General features: G+C 40.1%; 1 protein-coding gene across 1 annotated transcript; it reads left to right on the top strand.

Moving 5' to 3' along the window:
- The first annotated feature begins 456 nt into the window (after positions 1-456).
- Positions 457-13,857, top strand: LOC138361089 (uncharacterized). Its single transcript, XM_069320557.1, has 2 exons — positions 457-2,096; positions 11,427-13,857. Exons 1-2 carry the CDS (start codon positions 2,084-2,086, stop codon positions 12,902-12,904), a joined length of 1,491 nt encoding a protein of 496 aa, XP_069176658.1. The 5' UTR covers positions 457-2,083; the 3' UTR covers positions 12,905-13,857.
- The last annotated feature ends 2,074 nt before the right edge of the window (positions 13,858-15,931 follow it).

Genomic DNA, 15,931 nt, shown 5'->3' with positions numbered 1-15,931 from the left:
CATTTTTCTCTTGCAATGTATCTTTTTCATTTATCAATTCTGATAGAAATTACCTACTTAAAATTATCTGCTAGATAAAGGACCTGCCCGAAACGCTGCGCGTACTAGTGGCTTTACAAGAATGTAAATACTGTACTATCCAATGTATTCTCACAAACCCAATGTACCTTCTTGTATATATATAAATAAATAAATAAATAAATAAATAAAAGTGAATATGAAAAACTTGTTGGTCAACTCTGCGCATGTAGTGCATCAACTGTGGGAGAGCTATTTCCTTCAAAAAGTATAATCGTGTGGCTTTTTGTTTAAAGATACAATTTCAAGTACATTCTTTGATTGAAAAACTTAAATAAAAATACAAGTGTTAATTGCAAATGATCACTTATAAACAAAAATAAGAAGTAGGAAAAATGATATGTGTAACCAGACAAAAACATTGGAACGCTCAGGTGATGAGAGGGTAAACAACCGCCACCATTTTAGCAGCACCCGCCGGTGATGTTCAGCACGAGCATTAAGGGAAAACCTTGACACAAACTGCACCTATCATAAAGAAAAAGCACCACCATTGACCGCCAAGTGCTCACATCAAGTCTAACTCTAAGAAACAACACTCAAGCCTTGACGCTTCTCCCATCATCCGGGGGAGAAAACCTTCACACAAACTGCACCTGTCATAAAGAAGATGAAGACTCACCAGTGTCCACAGTGTCCGAAGGTATTCACTCGTCCTTCACATGTGAAGACTCACATGTTAGTGCATTCAGGTGATAAACCTCACGCGTGTCCAGAGTGTGGGAAGAGATTCAGTCGTCTTGGACATATGAAGCGTCACAGGATGGTGCATGCGGATGAGAGACCTTTTCAATGTGCCGAGTGTGGCAAAAAATTTAGAGAACGTGGAACTATAATAAGGCACATGTTAGTGCATTCAGGTGACAAACCTCATGAATGTCCAGAGTGTGGGGTGAAATTCAGTCAGCATGGACATATGAAGACTCACATGTTAGTGCATTTAACAGTCTCCGTGGTGTAGTGGTAAGACACTCGCCTGGCGTTCCGCGAGCGCTATGTCATGGGTTCGTATCCTGGCCGGGGAGGATTTACTGGGCGCAATTCCTTAACTGTAGCCTCTGTTTAACGCAACAGTAAAATGTGTACTTGGATGAAAAAACGATTCTTCGCGGCGGGGATCGTATTCCAGGGACCTGCCCGAAACGCTACGCGTACTAGTGGCTGTACAAGAATGTAACAACTCTTGTATATATCTCAAAAAAAAAAAAAAAAAAAAAAAAAATTCAGGTGATAAACCTCACGAGTGTCCAGAGTGTGGGAAGAGATTCAGTGAGCGTGGACATATGAAGACTCACAGGATGGTGCATGCGGATGAGAGACCTTTTCAATGTGCCGAGTGTGGCAAACAATTTTGAGATCGTGGAACTATAATAAAGCACATGTTAGTGCATTCAGGTGACAAACCTCATGAATGTCCAGAGTGTGGGAAGAGATTCAGTCAAGGTGGAAGTATGAAGACTCACATGTTAGTGCATTCAGGTGAGAAACCTCATGAATGTCCAGAGTGTGGGAAGAAATTCAGTCAGCATGGACATATAAAGACTCACATGTTAGTGCATTCAGGTGATAAGCCTCACGAGTGTCCAGAGTGTGGGAAGAGATTCAGTGAGCGTGGACATATGAAGACTCACAGGATGGTGCATGCGGATGAGAGACCTTTTCAATGTGCCGAGTGTGGCAAAAAATTTAGAGAACGTGGAACTATAATAAGGCACATGTTAGTGCATTCAGGTGACAAACCTCATGAATGTCCAGAGTGTGGGAAGAAATTCAGTCGTCTTGGAGATTTGAAGATTCATATGTTAGTGCATTCAGGTGATAAACCTCATGAGTGTCCAGAGTGTGGGAAGAGATTCCGTCAGCTTGGACATATGAAGAGGCACAAGATGATCCATGCAGATAATAGGCTAAACACTTTGAGTGTGGAAGATAATTAAGAAAATATTGAAGGATAATAAGGCACATAATGGTATATTAACTTACCTTTAATCACAATGTCAGTTGGATGTTCTTCAGAGGTAATTATATTTTGTTTGTGAAAACACTTCACCATGAAAGGTAAAAATCTGAAGATATTTTATTATATTGCTCTTTTATGAAAGTTAGATGACCAAGCAAGAACTACAGAAGCTGTCACTGTAGGAAAACTCGAAATTGTTTATAAGTATAGAAATATCTATTTAGTTTAGCAAAAATTAAACAAAGCTTTAAATGTTTTTCTTCATATATATGTTAATAATAATGTGCTTTGTTTTTGCTCTGTGTGGAAATTTATATAAAATTTAATATACTCTGTAGCTAAATTATGGAGATTTTTGTTTTAATATTATTTAGCATTGGAGTTGGTGAAGAAGACAGTCTGAGACGTACTTAAGATTAGATCATTTGATTGGTAGGGAAATGTATGTTAATCAAGGAATTTTCTCATCAGATTCATATGCAAACTAATGTACTTTCTTTATTTTTTGTTTAGGCCTATTTATGAATTCTACTCCTGATTATAAATATTTCACCAGAGGGTTTATTGACGGCAGACTGGTATTTGTAACTGTCAGTAAAGTGACTATGAAATTTAAATTTATATTACTCCAGAAATTTATATCACTCTAAATTTACCAGAAATTTATATTACTCTAGCCTAACTTTATCAGTTGTGCTGTAATTGTCTGGGAATTATAATTTACCTGATTTACCCGAGGGCCACTAACCCTAGTGGCTTTGATGAGAACAGGAAGTCAGCGGCTTGTTGAAGTTCCCCCCTCTTCCCCCTGTCCCCTCCATTTGCCTTGATGATCTTTTCGAGGTATATTTTGAAATTCAGCACAGTTTTGGCAACTATGTTTTCGGTCATTGTATTCCATGGTGTATTATGTGAAAAGGATCATTGTATTTCATAGTGTATTGTGTGAGAAGAGTCATTGTATTCCATGGTGTATTTTGTGTGAATTCATTGTTGTCATTGTAATCTATGGTGTACAGTGTAAAGCAGTTATACAAGCAATTACGAACCTGTCCATCTTTTCTTAATCTTTGGCGGCTTTGTTTACAATTATTAAATGGTTAATGTGCTCTGAATCTCAAGGAGGCTGTTTATAACAATAACAACAGTTGATTGGGAAGTTTTCATGCTTGTAAACTGTTTAATAAATGTAACTAAAGCCATCAAAGATTGAGGAAAGATGAACAAATCCACGAGGGCCGTGACTAGGATTCGAACCTGCATCCGAGAGCATACTAGATGCTGCCTTAATCGACTGAGCTACGACATGGTAGCACTTTACCATGTCGTAGCTCAGTCGATTAAGGCAGCATCTAGTATGCTCTCGGATGCAGGTTCGAATCCTAGTCACGGCCCTTGTGGATTTGTTCATATAATGCATCACGCTATTGTGATTTTGGTGTGTATTAAGGAAAGATGTACAGGTTCATAAGTGCTTGCGTAACAACTTCATGAATCTAGCTTCTGATCTGCAAGTAGCCAGAGCTCATGTGATCTTGATGGATCCATTATTTTGAACCAGACTACATACTACAACACTAGCTAGTCCTTCCTGAACTCGTTATTTAACTGTTCATGGAAGTACAGACTAACAGTAAGCTATACCAACTGATTAATTTTGATTTGGCAAACCATATAAATAGCCCCCCAGGCCTGTGAATGGAAACTACTAGCGGGATAAATATGGATCATATAGTCCACTCTATATATTAATAAATTAATAATAAAATAAATATAATTTTTTAATAATTAAATAAATAGCAAACCCATGATATGTGAGTTTCCCTACATTTGGAAACCTATATTATGGATCCCCAGTACTACCTTCACAGACCCCAAGTTGTGGACCCCCAGTACTACCTTCATGGACCCCAGGTTGGGAACCTAGATTGCGGACCCCAGGGTGGGAACCAAGCTAGTGGACTCCAGGGTGGGAACCAAGCTTGTGAACCCCAGGTTGGGAACCTCTACAGTTTATGATAAAGGGGTCGTCAAAAATACAATTCTTTAGCTCTTTTATTGTTCCACAAACCACTTGCCCCACACTAAACTTCTTTACCAGACACATGTTCTCTTTACACACATCAAGAAATGTCAATGTTCGTTTCGTCTAAAATATGTCAAATTATAGAATAGTTATTGCAACAAGTTGGCAACTAAAACAGTCACTGGAGCCTACCAAACATCTCGTAAATAAGTCCAAGTAACAAACTCGGTCTAGGTAACAAGTAATTTTTCAAAACAAAATGTTTAATAATAATGTTAAATGAAATATTAACTCTTGGAATGAGCACAAAAAAGTTTACGTCTTTATTTTTTTTTTCATTTAGTGACATCTATGCTATTGTCATATATAACAGAGGTAACAGCAAGTAAGCAGTCATTTTGAATAGAATTATGACATTCGCATTCAATTTAGCCCAAAAATACAAATAAAGTTATTTAGATCCTGCTTAAGGGATTTTTAAATAGTAAAATGTGTTATTATTATCTAATAAATGAATTTAGGCAAAGTAATTCACTATATATTAAAATTCTAATTTTAATTCTAAAATTAGCACTTTTTTTTTTTTTTTTAGATATATACAAGAGTTGTTACATTCTTGTACAGCCACTAGTACGCGTAGCATTTCGGGCAGGTTCCTGGAATACGATCCCTGCCGCGATGAATCGTTTTTTCATCCAAGTACACATTTTACTGTTGAGTTAAACAGAGGCTACAGTTAAAGATTTGCGCCCAGTAAATCCTCCCCGGCCAGGATACGAACCCATGACATAGCGCTCGCAACGCCAGGCGAGTGTCTTGCCACTACACCACTACACTTAATAATAATCTATAGTGAGGTACTATATTAATCAATACAGAGGTGTTATGATAATCTTTACTGAAGTGCTATTATAATATATACTGAGGTGCAATGATGGTCTATACAGAGGTGCTATAATAATCTCTACAGTCTATATATATTAAAAACGAAGCTATACCTAATAAATTCCCTGTAACATACCTTACCCCTCTGTTGTCAACCCATGTATGTTTTTTTTTTTTTTTTTTTTTTTTTTCAATTTAAAGCTGTTTGAATGTAATTTTCTGTAATAATTTGTAATTGTATTTGTGCTACTTTTTCAACAATGTTCCCCCCTCTTTTACCTCTATTTTTATTTGTACTCAACACATTTTATTCTTTTTACCCATTAGTATTAAGCTTTAGTCATTAGTGTTTTTTCCTGCCCGAAACGCTTTGCGTAATAGTGGCTTTAGGCATTGTATGTACTAGCTCTATCTATAAAGCCAACAAACTTTGTAAAATCTCTTTATGTATGTACCTTTACCTAAATAAAAATTATTATTATTATTATTATTATATATAATCTATGTATTAGTATATTTTGGAAGCAGTCTTTCTTGTAAACATATGTCGTTAAATATGACAAAAAGGTAAGATTAATCATTCTGACATGAATTTTCTCAATATTTCTTACGTTTCTTTTCACTGTCGATGGTAATTGAAAAATCAATTCTCTAAAATTCATTTTTATTTCTAGTCTGATGTGACGCCTGAACATGTTTCATAACAACTTATTACATTTTCAAAGACTTTAGTTTACACACACAACTGTAACCTGTAAACACGAAAATTCGTCCATTCTTATACTCGCATTTGGGTGAGGTGATATGATACAACAGTTTTGGGTGAGGTGAACAAACTTGTGACAAACACAAGACAAAACACGAAACTATGGGTATTAAGTGGATATGAGAACATAAGAATTGAAGTAACTGCAGAGGGCCTATTGGCCCACACTTCCTCTTGATGCTTCTATATTGGTTCGGAGTCTTGAAGTGGGTAGAATATAGTTGTGCATTAATTGGCTGTTCATTGCTGGTGTTGACTTTTTAATGTGTAGTGCCTCGAAGATGTCGAGCCTCCTGTTATCGCTGTATCTATCGATGATTTCTGTGTTGTTTGTTCAAATTTCTCTGGTGATAGTCTAGTTGTGAAAAGAGATTATATGTTTCTTTGTGCAGCCCTGTTGTTTATGCATTGTTAATCGCCTGGAAAGAGACGTTGTTGTCTTCCCTATATACTGAGTTCTTTCGGGCTTACAGTACCCAAGTGGGCATTTGAAGACATAGGCGACGTTGGTGTCCTTCAAGGCGTTCTGCTTTGTGTCTGGAGAGTTTTTCATAAGTAGGTTGGCATTGTCAAGACGACAAAGATGTTTTTGTATTTGTCGATAGCCGAGGAGCACTTGATTCCTTAAACAGTCGAAATCCTTTGAAGAAAGAAAAGAGAAAGAATCAAATTAAGTCTTCATGTCCATAGTTAAAGATTTTAAGAAAAGGATAACTGAGATACAGCTGAAAGGTCACAATGTGAAACTCATGTGGATTCCATCTCGTGTTGCAATAGTGCTCAACGAGGTAGCAGATGACTTGGCCAAACGTGCCACATCAAAACCACAAGTTGACATTGAATGTGAATTCACAATGAGACAAATAAGAAGCAAAATCAGAAATATTTAGGCACAGGCAGAAGTAGAGAGGAGAGGAGAGGTATAATGTATGAGGGAAGTCAAACCATGCAACACTACATGTATGCGAGTCAAAACACCTATTTCACTTCTGGTAAAAGGAGAAATGCTTTGAGTGACTCCGTGCACATGCGACTCAGGCTTGTGTCCAAATATTACTGGGAATATGGGATAGGTGTTCATGATAATGACACGAAGTGTAAACTAGATGCACTTATTAGTAAGATTAACTTGATTCATGCAGCTCTTGATAAAAATGAGTTCCCAGTTGAGTTATTTGTGGACCTGCATAAGGCTTTTGACACTATCAACCACCAAAACCTTCTTCTTAAATCACATCATTATGGAGTCAGAGGACATTCCCTGCAATACCTCAAATCTTACCTTACTGACAGGCTCCAGTATGTTTCTGTGAATAATTCAATTTCTCCCACCCTACCCATCAACATTGATGTTCCTCAGGGCAGCATACTTGGCCCTCTCCTCTTTTTCATCTACATTAATGACCTTCCAAATGCTTCCTAACACCTCAAACCAATTCTTTTTGCTGACGACACAACCTTCATTTACTCCAGTCCTGACCCCCTTGCTCTAAATGCCACAGTAAATACTGAGCTAAATATAGTCCATCTTTGGCTAACTGCCAACAAACTCACTCTTAACATTGACAAAACTTTCTATATTCTGTTTGGCAATAAATCCTCTAATCAAATAAATCTCAAAATAAACAATACCCAAATTTGTAACAAATTAGATGGCAAGTTCCTTGGCATTCTCATTGACCACAAGCTGAATTTCCAGGGACACGTTTTAAATATATCAAAAAAGTTACAAAAACTGTTGGCATTCTTTCTAAGATCAGATATTATGTACCCCGCCCTGCCCTGGTGACTCTCTATTACTCCCTCATCTATCCATATCTCAACTATGGTATTTGTGCTTGGGGTTCTACTACCCAAAATCATTTACGTCCTCTAATTACTCAACACAAAGCTGCTATTAGGACAATATCCAACTCTGGCCCCAGACATCACTCGGTACCCCTACTCAAATCTCTGAATGTTAGATATTAAGTCACTGCACATTCTCTCATGTGTATTATACATATATAAAACGCTTAACTGTAATGCCAATCCTGACCTCAAAAGCTTCATTGAAGGTTGTAACAGAACCCATGAGCACCACACCAGAAATAAATACAATTTTGATATTCCTAGAGTACGACTTAATAAAACTAGAAATGCTCTGCAAATCAAGGGACCCAGAATGTGGAATGACCTTCCCAACCATGTTAAAGACTGTACCTCTCTCAACCAGTTTAAGATAAAAACGAAGCACTACCTAATAAATTCCTTGTAACCTACCTTACCCCTCTATTGTCAACCCATGTCTGTTTTTTTTTTTTTTTTAAACAACGCTGTTTGTCTACCTAATTGTATTTGTGCTGCTTTTTCAGCCATGTTCCCCCCCTCTTCTATCTCTATTTATATTTGTTCTCAACACATTTTATTCTTTATACTCAATTAGTATTAAGCTTTAGTCATTAATGTTTTTTCCTGCCCGAAACGCTTTGCGTAATAGTGGCTTTAGGCATTGTATGTACTAGCTCTATCTATAAATCCATCAATCTTTGTAAAATCTCTTGTATGTATGTACCTTACCTAAATAAACATTTATTTATTTATTTATTTATTTATTTATTTATTTATTTATTTATTTATGTACATACATACATAGTACATACATACAATGCCTAAAGCCACTATTACGCAATGCGTTTCGGGCAAGAAAAACATTAATATCTAGAACTTAATACTAATTGAGCATAAAGAATAAAAAGTGTTGAGAACAAATACAAATAAAGATAAAAAAAAAGGGGGAACATGACTGAAAAAGCAGCACAAATACAATAGGTTGACAAACAGTGTTGATTAAAAAAAAAGAAAATAACGGACATGGGTTGACAATAGAGGAGTGAGGTAGGTTACAGGGAATTTATTAGGTAGTGTTTAGTTTTTATCTTAAACTGGTTGAGAGAGGTACTGTCTTTGTGGTATGGTATGTTAAGGTCTCACACCCTTGCCCATTATGTTCTTGATTGTTGATTAATGTATATAGAAACACAGAGATAAAGATTGTTCCTGAACAAATAGCCTGGATGTATCACAACGGGAAGGTTGATGATATTCTGGAGAGATATAAGAATTTTGCACCACAACTGTAATTTTTTGTTGAATTATCTGCATGTCTCTTGCAAATTGTCTATACAGTATACCTAAGTCATAAAAGTATTTGTGTGTACGTCTGATACCATACTACTTGTGTAAAGGAGAAAATGTATATATTTTTCTCTCAGAATGTTCGGCAATATATTCATTGTTTGTGATGTGTGTGTATATATGTATGAACACGTTGTACTGAATGGGGTGAGAATAGCTTGAGCTACCTCATCCCTTTGTGCATATTTTACTTCAATAAACTTATTTCAATTTCAATCTCAACTGTGTACACTTCAGTTTACTTACTGACTCCTCACAGAGTCTTTTCTTTACTGTTTTTTCCCATCATGCCTTAAAAGTCAGTTGATGATGTATGATGAAGTGGATGAATGTATGACTGTTGAGTTCTTCATTAAGCAGGAAGAGTCGAGGTCAGACTGGGAGGTCGGACCCGGTGTTCACGCGGCCACCAGTTGGACCCGGTGTTCACGCGGTTACCAGTTGGACCCGGTGTTCACGCGGTCACCAGTTGGACCCGGTGTTCACGCGGTTACCAGTTGGACCCGGTGTTCACGCGGTCACCAGTTGGACCCGGTGTTCACGCGGTTACCAGTTGGACCCGGTGTTCACGCGGTCACCAGTTGGACCCGGTGTTCACGCGGTTACCAGTTGGACCCGGTGTTCACGCGGTTACCAGTTGGACCCGGTGTTCACGCGGTTACCAGTTGGACCCGGTGTTCACGCGGTCACCAGTTGGACCCGGTGTTCACGTGGTCACCAGTTGGACCCGGTGTTCACGCGGTCACCAGTTGGACCCGGTGTTCACGCGGTCACCAGTTGGACCCGGTGTTCACGCGGTTACCAGTTGGACCCGGTGTTCACGCGGTCACCAGTTGGACCCGGTGTTCACGCGGTCACCAGTTGGACCCGGTGTTCACGCGGTCACCAGTTGGACCCGGTGTTCACGCGGTTACCAGTTGGACCCGGTGTTCACGCGGTTACCAGTTGGACCCGGTGTTCACGCGGTTACCAGTTCGAATTCTTATTTAACAACTTCAGCTTCCTTTTTTCCTTATATTACCCAGATAATACTTTAGTTTGAATCTAACAATAATTTTCCTTTATTTAGTCAATTTTTAAATATTCAGTCACTTTGTATTTATAAATTCTAGCAAGTTTTATCTTTTCACTTTTTATCACATTATATTTATTTGTTCAGTTGTTATTATTTATTAATCCAATTAGCCTTTCCTAGATATTAAATCACGTATATTTATCTGTTTAATCACCTTCATTAATTATTCAACCGCTTTTGATTTATTTATTAAATTACGTTTTATTTGTTTAATCACTTTTTGTTCATCTATTTAAGAACTTTTTCTTTATATTTTTTATAATCTTTTATCGATGTATGATTAAATATTATTTTAATTGACATGTTAGCAATGAAATATTTATATCGTGAAAGGATTCAACGTTAAACACTTCATGAAAATAATAGTTCTGAGTGTTGTAACTTTGCAACTGTTACAACCCTGGGTTCTCCAGTGGAAACCAGAGGTCAAAATTGAGCTATTAAACTTCCTGGTAGTACAGTTGGGCATCTCGTATAGCAATTGTTTGTATCTTCCCTGCCAGACGTAAGACTATTATTGTTTCTCAAAGAGCATTTAAAGACTGAGCTGGGGGTTGATTATTAAATAATAACATAGGCACCAACTTTGCTTACTAATACTTTCTAATCATTCATAAAGTAACAATACGTTGCATAGGGGAAGATCTTTAATGTGCTTAGCTGCACGATCAATTAGGCTCCTCCCGGCACCACGACATGAGGGAGGCAGCTGGTGGCTAGCTCGGTCTTCTCTCTGGCTGTGTCGTGCGGATAAGACCTACTCTGTGGCTGTATCCCTTCTCTTCTCCCTTCTCCTCTTACTTATTTCCCTTACCTGAAGTTCCTGTATCCTTAAGCTAAGTACGGGGCATCAGTAAGTGGACCTACTCTGGTAGTAAATATTGGTGAGACCTGGGGTTAGTATTTGCCAGTGTTTTGTTTACCCTAAGTGTTGTGTTTTGTATTAGGGTACCACATGGTCTCACTACCCTAAGCTGCATCCAGCTTCAGTGCTTATCCAGTAGTACTTTACCCTAGCTTGTTATTAGTGTAAACCTTGTATCCTGTCTATGTGGACCAAGGCTTTTAACGTAAGGTAGTGTGGTAAAGTTATTATTATTATTGTTATTGGTGTGAGTGTATATGGGGGGTTGTTAAGGGGTTAATAAATAAGTACATGAATTACAGAGTATCTCTTCTTCCAAGGTGGGAGTGCAGTGATCAACCCTTAGACTAACATATATGGTCTTGTAGCAAGTTATCACTACTGTGGATAGTTTATTTTGGGGGCCGGGCCTTTTAGCTCTCCCGTATTTGATACTCTTGTCTTCTAACTACCTTTACCCCTTAATAGTACCAGTACCCCATAGAAGCCCCACTCATATCAGTTGTAACAAGTGGGGGCCTGTCCGGGATGAACATTATAAGTGTAAAAAATTGGATTCTTGAGTGCCAAAATTAAAATTTTTTATTTCCGCAGAACGGTTGTGTGCTAGCCTAGGGTCCAGCTCATCTAGCAAAGGACATTCTTGCACTGACTGGACACCCAACTGGATCCCTTCACGATTAAGGTTAGTGTGGCCTTGTGTTAGGGGCCGTGCAAATTTTTGTTTTTTTTTCCAATTTTTATTTTTTTATTTTTTCTTTGGCTGGGAGCTAAAATTATTAGTGATGTCTTCTGAAATGCAGAACCTGGCAAGGGAGCCTTCAGTGGTAGAGATAAAGAAACTTAAAAAGTCTAATTTAGTATTGTTAGGCCAGGAATTTGGCCTAGAATTAAATGTCGCAGATAAAAAGTGGACTTTGGTGAATGAAATATTACAACATTGTATTGATGAAGAACTATTGGCAAGTGATACACCTTTATGCCAGCCTAGCCAAGCAGAAAGTGCAACTCATAGGGAGAGTGAATTAGCTTTAGAGTTAGCAAAAATAAAATTAGAGGAGCAAAAACTCAAAACCGAGGAGGCTAGAATTAGAGTGAATGCCACTGGACCTCCACCTGCCGGGGATTCAAACCCCAGGCATTATGAGAAAAAGCATAATTTGCCTGAATTTTCCGAGTCTGACCCTGAAAGGTTTTTCAACCATTTTCAGAGAGTGGCCACGTCCATGAACTGGCCAAAGGAAGAGTGGGTGAAAATCCTACAGGGAAGACTTAGGGGTAAAGCACAAGATATTTTTATAAACATGCCTGACGACGAGTGTTTCGAATATGATAAAGTCAGGGAATGTATTTTACGGGCATATGAAATTACTCCTGAAGCTCACCGCCAAGTTTACCGTAACCTTAGGCCTACTCACAACCAACCGCTCACTGAATTTGTGAATGATCAAATTCGATTGTTTGATAGATGGATTCGCTCGGCGAAAGCCGAAACATACGAGGCTCTCAGGAACTTAATTTTAATGGAGCATTTTATAGATGTTATGCCAGAGAACGTATCACAGTACATTAAAGGAAGGATAGAGTTAAATTCTAAAATAGGGGATTTGGCCAAGTTGGCAGAAAACTACCAATTGGCGGGCAAAAGGCCCAATAAAAATAATTATACCCCACAGAGTAGCAAACCTTATACCCACAGCCAGTCCAGACCAGCTCATTCTAACCCTTTACCTAATGCACCTTCTGTTTCAGACATAACTAACCCTGTTAAAGTGTCTAGCCCAACGGCACCTAAAGGTGAACCGAAGGGTAATTCTGTTAGTAATGTCTCTTCTCCCCGACGTTTTTGTGGTCACTGTAATCGTCCAAACCACACTATTAGCCGTTGTTGGCAACTGCACCCTGAAAAAAGACCCAATGCTCTAGTTGTGACACAGGGCTTGAGGCTTTCAGAAGGGTTAGGGAGTAAGACCTCCAACCCACAGTGGTTGGACTTGCTTACCCCATTCTTATCGAAAGGGAGACTACTTTTGTCTGAGGGTTCTTCCTGGAAGGACGTGGTGATCTTCTGAGACACCGGTGCCATCCAGACTTTAATTTTAGAGAGTGCGTTGCAAGGTGCCAGCACTCTCGACACTGGAGAGGTGGTACTGGTCGAAGGTGTCACTAGTGATACTCGGGCAGTACCCCTCCATAAGGTTACCCTGGAATCTGATTTCCACAAGGGTGTTTGTACAGTCGGAGTCACTTCATACCTACCTTTCCCTAATGTTGATGTAATAGTTGGTAATGATTTAGCAGGGGATAAGGTAGGGGACTCTAGACTGCCTATTATGTTGCCTACCCCTAAGGTTTGCTTGGATCCACCCGCCGCAGAGGATAATGTTGTGTACCCTGCGTGCGCGGTGACCAGGTCTATGGGACTTAAATGTAAGGGCAGCCCTGTGCTTGCCAAGATGGTAAATCCCGAGGTCACGAGGAGCTTTCCGAGTGGTGAAAACCAAGTGGACCTCGCGGACACATTCATTGCCCGACTCGATGACGTGGCCGAGGACATTGTGGAGAGCCTGCCACCGCCACCTACAGAGAGTAGTGGGGAGGTGGAGGAGAACACTGTTGAGCCTCGGCCAATGGCATCTGACCAAGGCCTAGATGCCTCCTTGAGTGAGTTACAGAAAGCTGACCCCACTCTTGCAGATTGTCATGAAACAGCCGTCTCTATGGAGGAAATTGTAGACGCAGCAACTGGGTACTACTACAATGATCGGATTTTGATGAGAAAATGGAGACCACAGAGTGCTCCCTTGTCAAATGAGTGGGAGGTAGTCCACCAGGTTATGTTGCCGACCTGCTATAGAGAAAGAGTTTTGGCAGCTGCTCATGATGATCCTATGGGGGGACATCAAGGTATTAATATTACGTATCACAAAATTTTAAAGTATTTTTTCTGGCCCAAGCTGAAAAGCGATGTGGCAAAATTTTGTAATGCGTGTATTGTTTGTCAACTGGTTGGGAAACCAAACCAGACTCCACCTAAAGCTCCTCTAAGGCCTATTGTCGTGCCAGAGGAACCATTTTCTCATGTGGTAATGGACTGTGTTGGACCATTACCTAGAACTAAGTCTGGTAATATTTACCTAATCACGATGATGTGTATCACTACTCGTTACCCAGAGGCTTTTGCTGTAAGGAACATCCGAGCAAAAACTGTTGTTGCTCGTATGTTGCAATTTTTTTCCACTTTTGGACTGCCTCGGGTCGTGCAAACTGACAATGGTACTAATTTTAAGTCTGATGTTTTCGAGCAATTTTGTAAGGAACATGGAATAACTCATAAGGTTTCCAGCCCATACCATCCACAGAGTCAGGGGGTAATTGAACGTTTCCATCTAACTCTGAAGCAGATGTTGAAGACATCGTGCGAGAGTTCCCACACCTTCTGGGATGAGAATTTACCGTATGTTTTGTTTGCGGCTAGAGAGGGATTACAAAGTTCACTGGGCTGTTCTCCTTTTGAGTTAGTCTTTGGCCATAAAGTTCGTGGACCCTTGCAAATGTTACAGGAGAATCTGTTAGGGAACGTAACGTTATCCGAAGGTTCGGCTTTCTTTGCGCAACACCACCAGAGACTCAAGGACTGCAAGGCGGCTGCATTTAAGTATCTTGGCAAGGCCCAAGAAAAGATGAAAGAACGTAACGATGCTAAATCTAAGTTACGGGTATTTCAGCCTGGCGACCCTGCCCTGGTATTAAAGCCTCGACTAGGGAACACTATGTCCCACAAGTACGAAGGCCCCTACATTGTGACAGAAAAGACTGGGGACCTCACGTACAAAGTGAGGCACTCTGACAAACGTAACCAGGTAATGCTCATACATGTAAATCGACTGAAGAAGTTCCAGGGCCCCAGGCCCATTGCACTAACCAATGTTTCCATTTCCAGTGAGAGAGGGGATGATTGTTCTGGGGACCCAACTAATCTCATTTTCAATAATTCTAGTTCTGTGAATGCTGTGGAGGAACTGTCCCATTTGCAGATGGCCCAACGTGAAGAGGTGCAGTTGTTGGTTGCTGAATTCTCCAGTCTGTTCGGGGATGTCCCGACCCAGACTGATGCCATTTGCCATGATGTCGAATTGACGGACTACACTCCCATTCGCCTTCAACCCTATCGGATGAGTCCAGAAAAGAAGGCCATCGTACGGAAGGAGGTCGACTTCTTGCTCCAGCACGGCCTCATCCGGCCGAGCCAGGGCTCTTGGTGCTCGCCCTGCCTTTTGGTCCCCAAACCAGACGGCTCCTGGCGATTATGCACCGACTATCGGCAGCTCAACAAGGTGACCATTGTGGATGCCTATCCGCTGCCCCTCCTCGAGGACTGCATCGACGAGTTGGGAAATGCCAAGTACGTTTCGAAATTCGACCTCTCGAGGGGGTATTATCAAATCCCACTCACTGAACGTGCTAAACAGCTCACCGCGTTCGTGACACCCGAGGGTGTTTTTGAGTATCAAGTGTTACCGTTCGGCTTGCGTAATGCCCCTGCCACGTTCCAGAGACTCATGAACTCTACTCGCTAAGGTGCCAAATTGTCGGGCGTATTTAGATGATATCGTGCTGTTTGACAGTAATTGGGCTGACCACATAGCTAGGTTACGCCAGTTGTTTGCCATCTTGAAAAGGGCAAATCTTGCCTTAAATGCTAAAAAGTGTCATTTTGGCCAAGGCACAGTGACGTACCTCGGTTATGAAGTGGGCCAAGGAAAAGTGTTACCTCGGCAAGATAAAATCAGTGCCATTCTAGAGTATCCAGTACTAAAGTCTAAAAAGGACGTTCAAAGATTTATCGGTATGTGTGCGTACTATCGACGTTTTTGTCAGAACTTTTCCAGTGTTGCCACTCCTCTCACAGACTTGTTGCGGAAAGCCGTTAAATTTAAGTGGTCATCAGACTGTGCAGAGGCATTTAAAAATTTGAAATTGATCTTAGCTTCCGCCCCAGTGCTTGCTAGTCCAAGGTTCGACCGACCGTTTAAAATTCATGTTGACGCGTCTGACTCGGGTGCTGGTGCAGTGTTGTTGCAAACTGGGGATGATCA

Source organism: Procambarus clarkii, unplaced genomic scaffold, assembly GCF_040958095.1.
Source record: "Procambarus clarkii isolate CNS0578487 unplaced genomic scaffold, FALCON_Pclarkii_2.0 HiC_scaffold_174, whole genome shotgun sequence".
NCBI lineage: Eukaryota > Metazoa > Arthropoda > Malacostraca > Decapoda > Cambaridae > Procambarus > Procambarus clarkii.
This window is presented reverse-complemented; position numbering and strand designations above follow the sequence as displayed.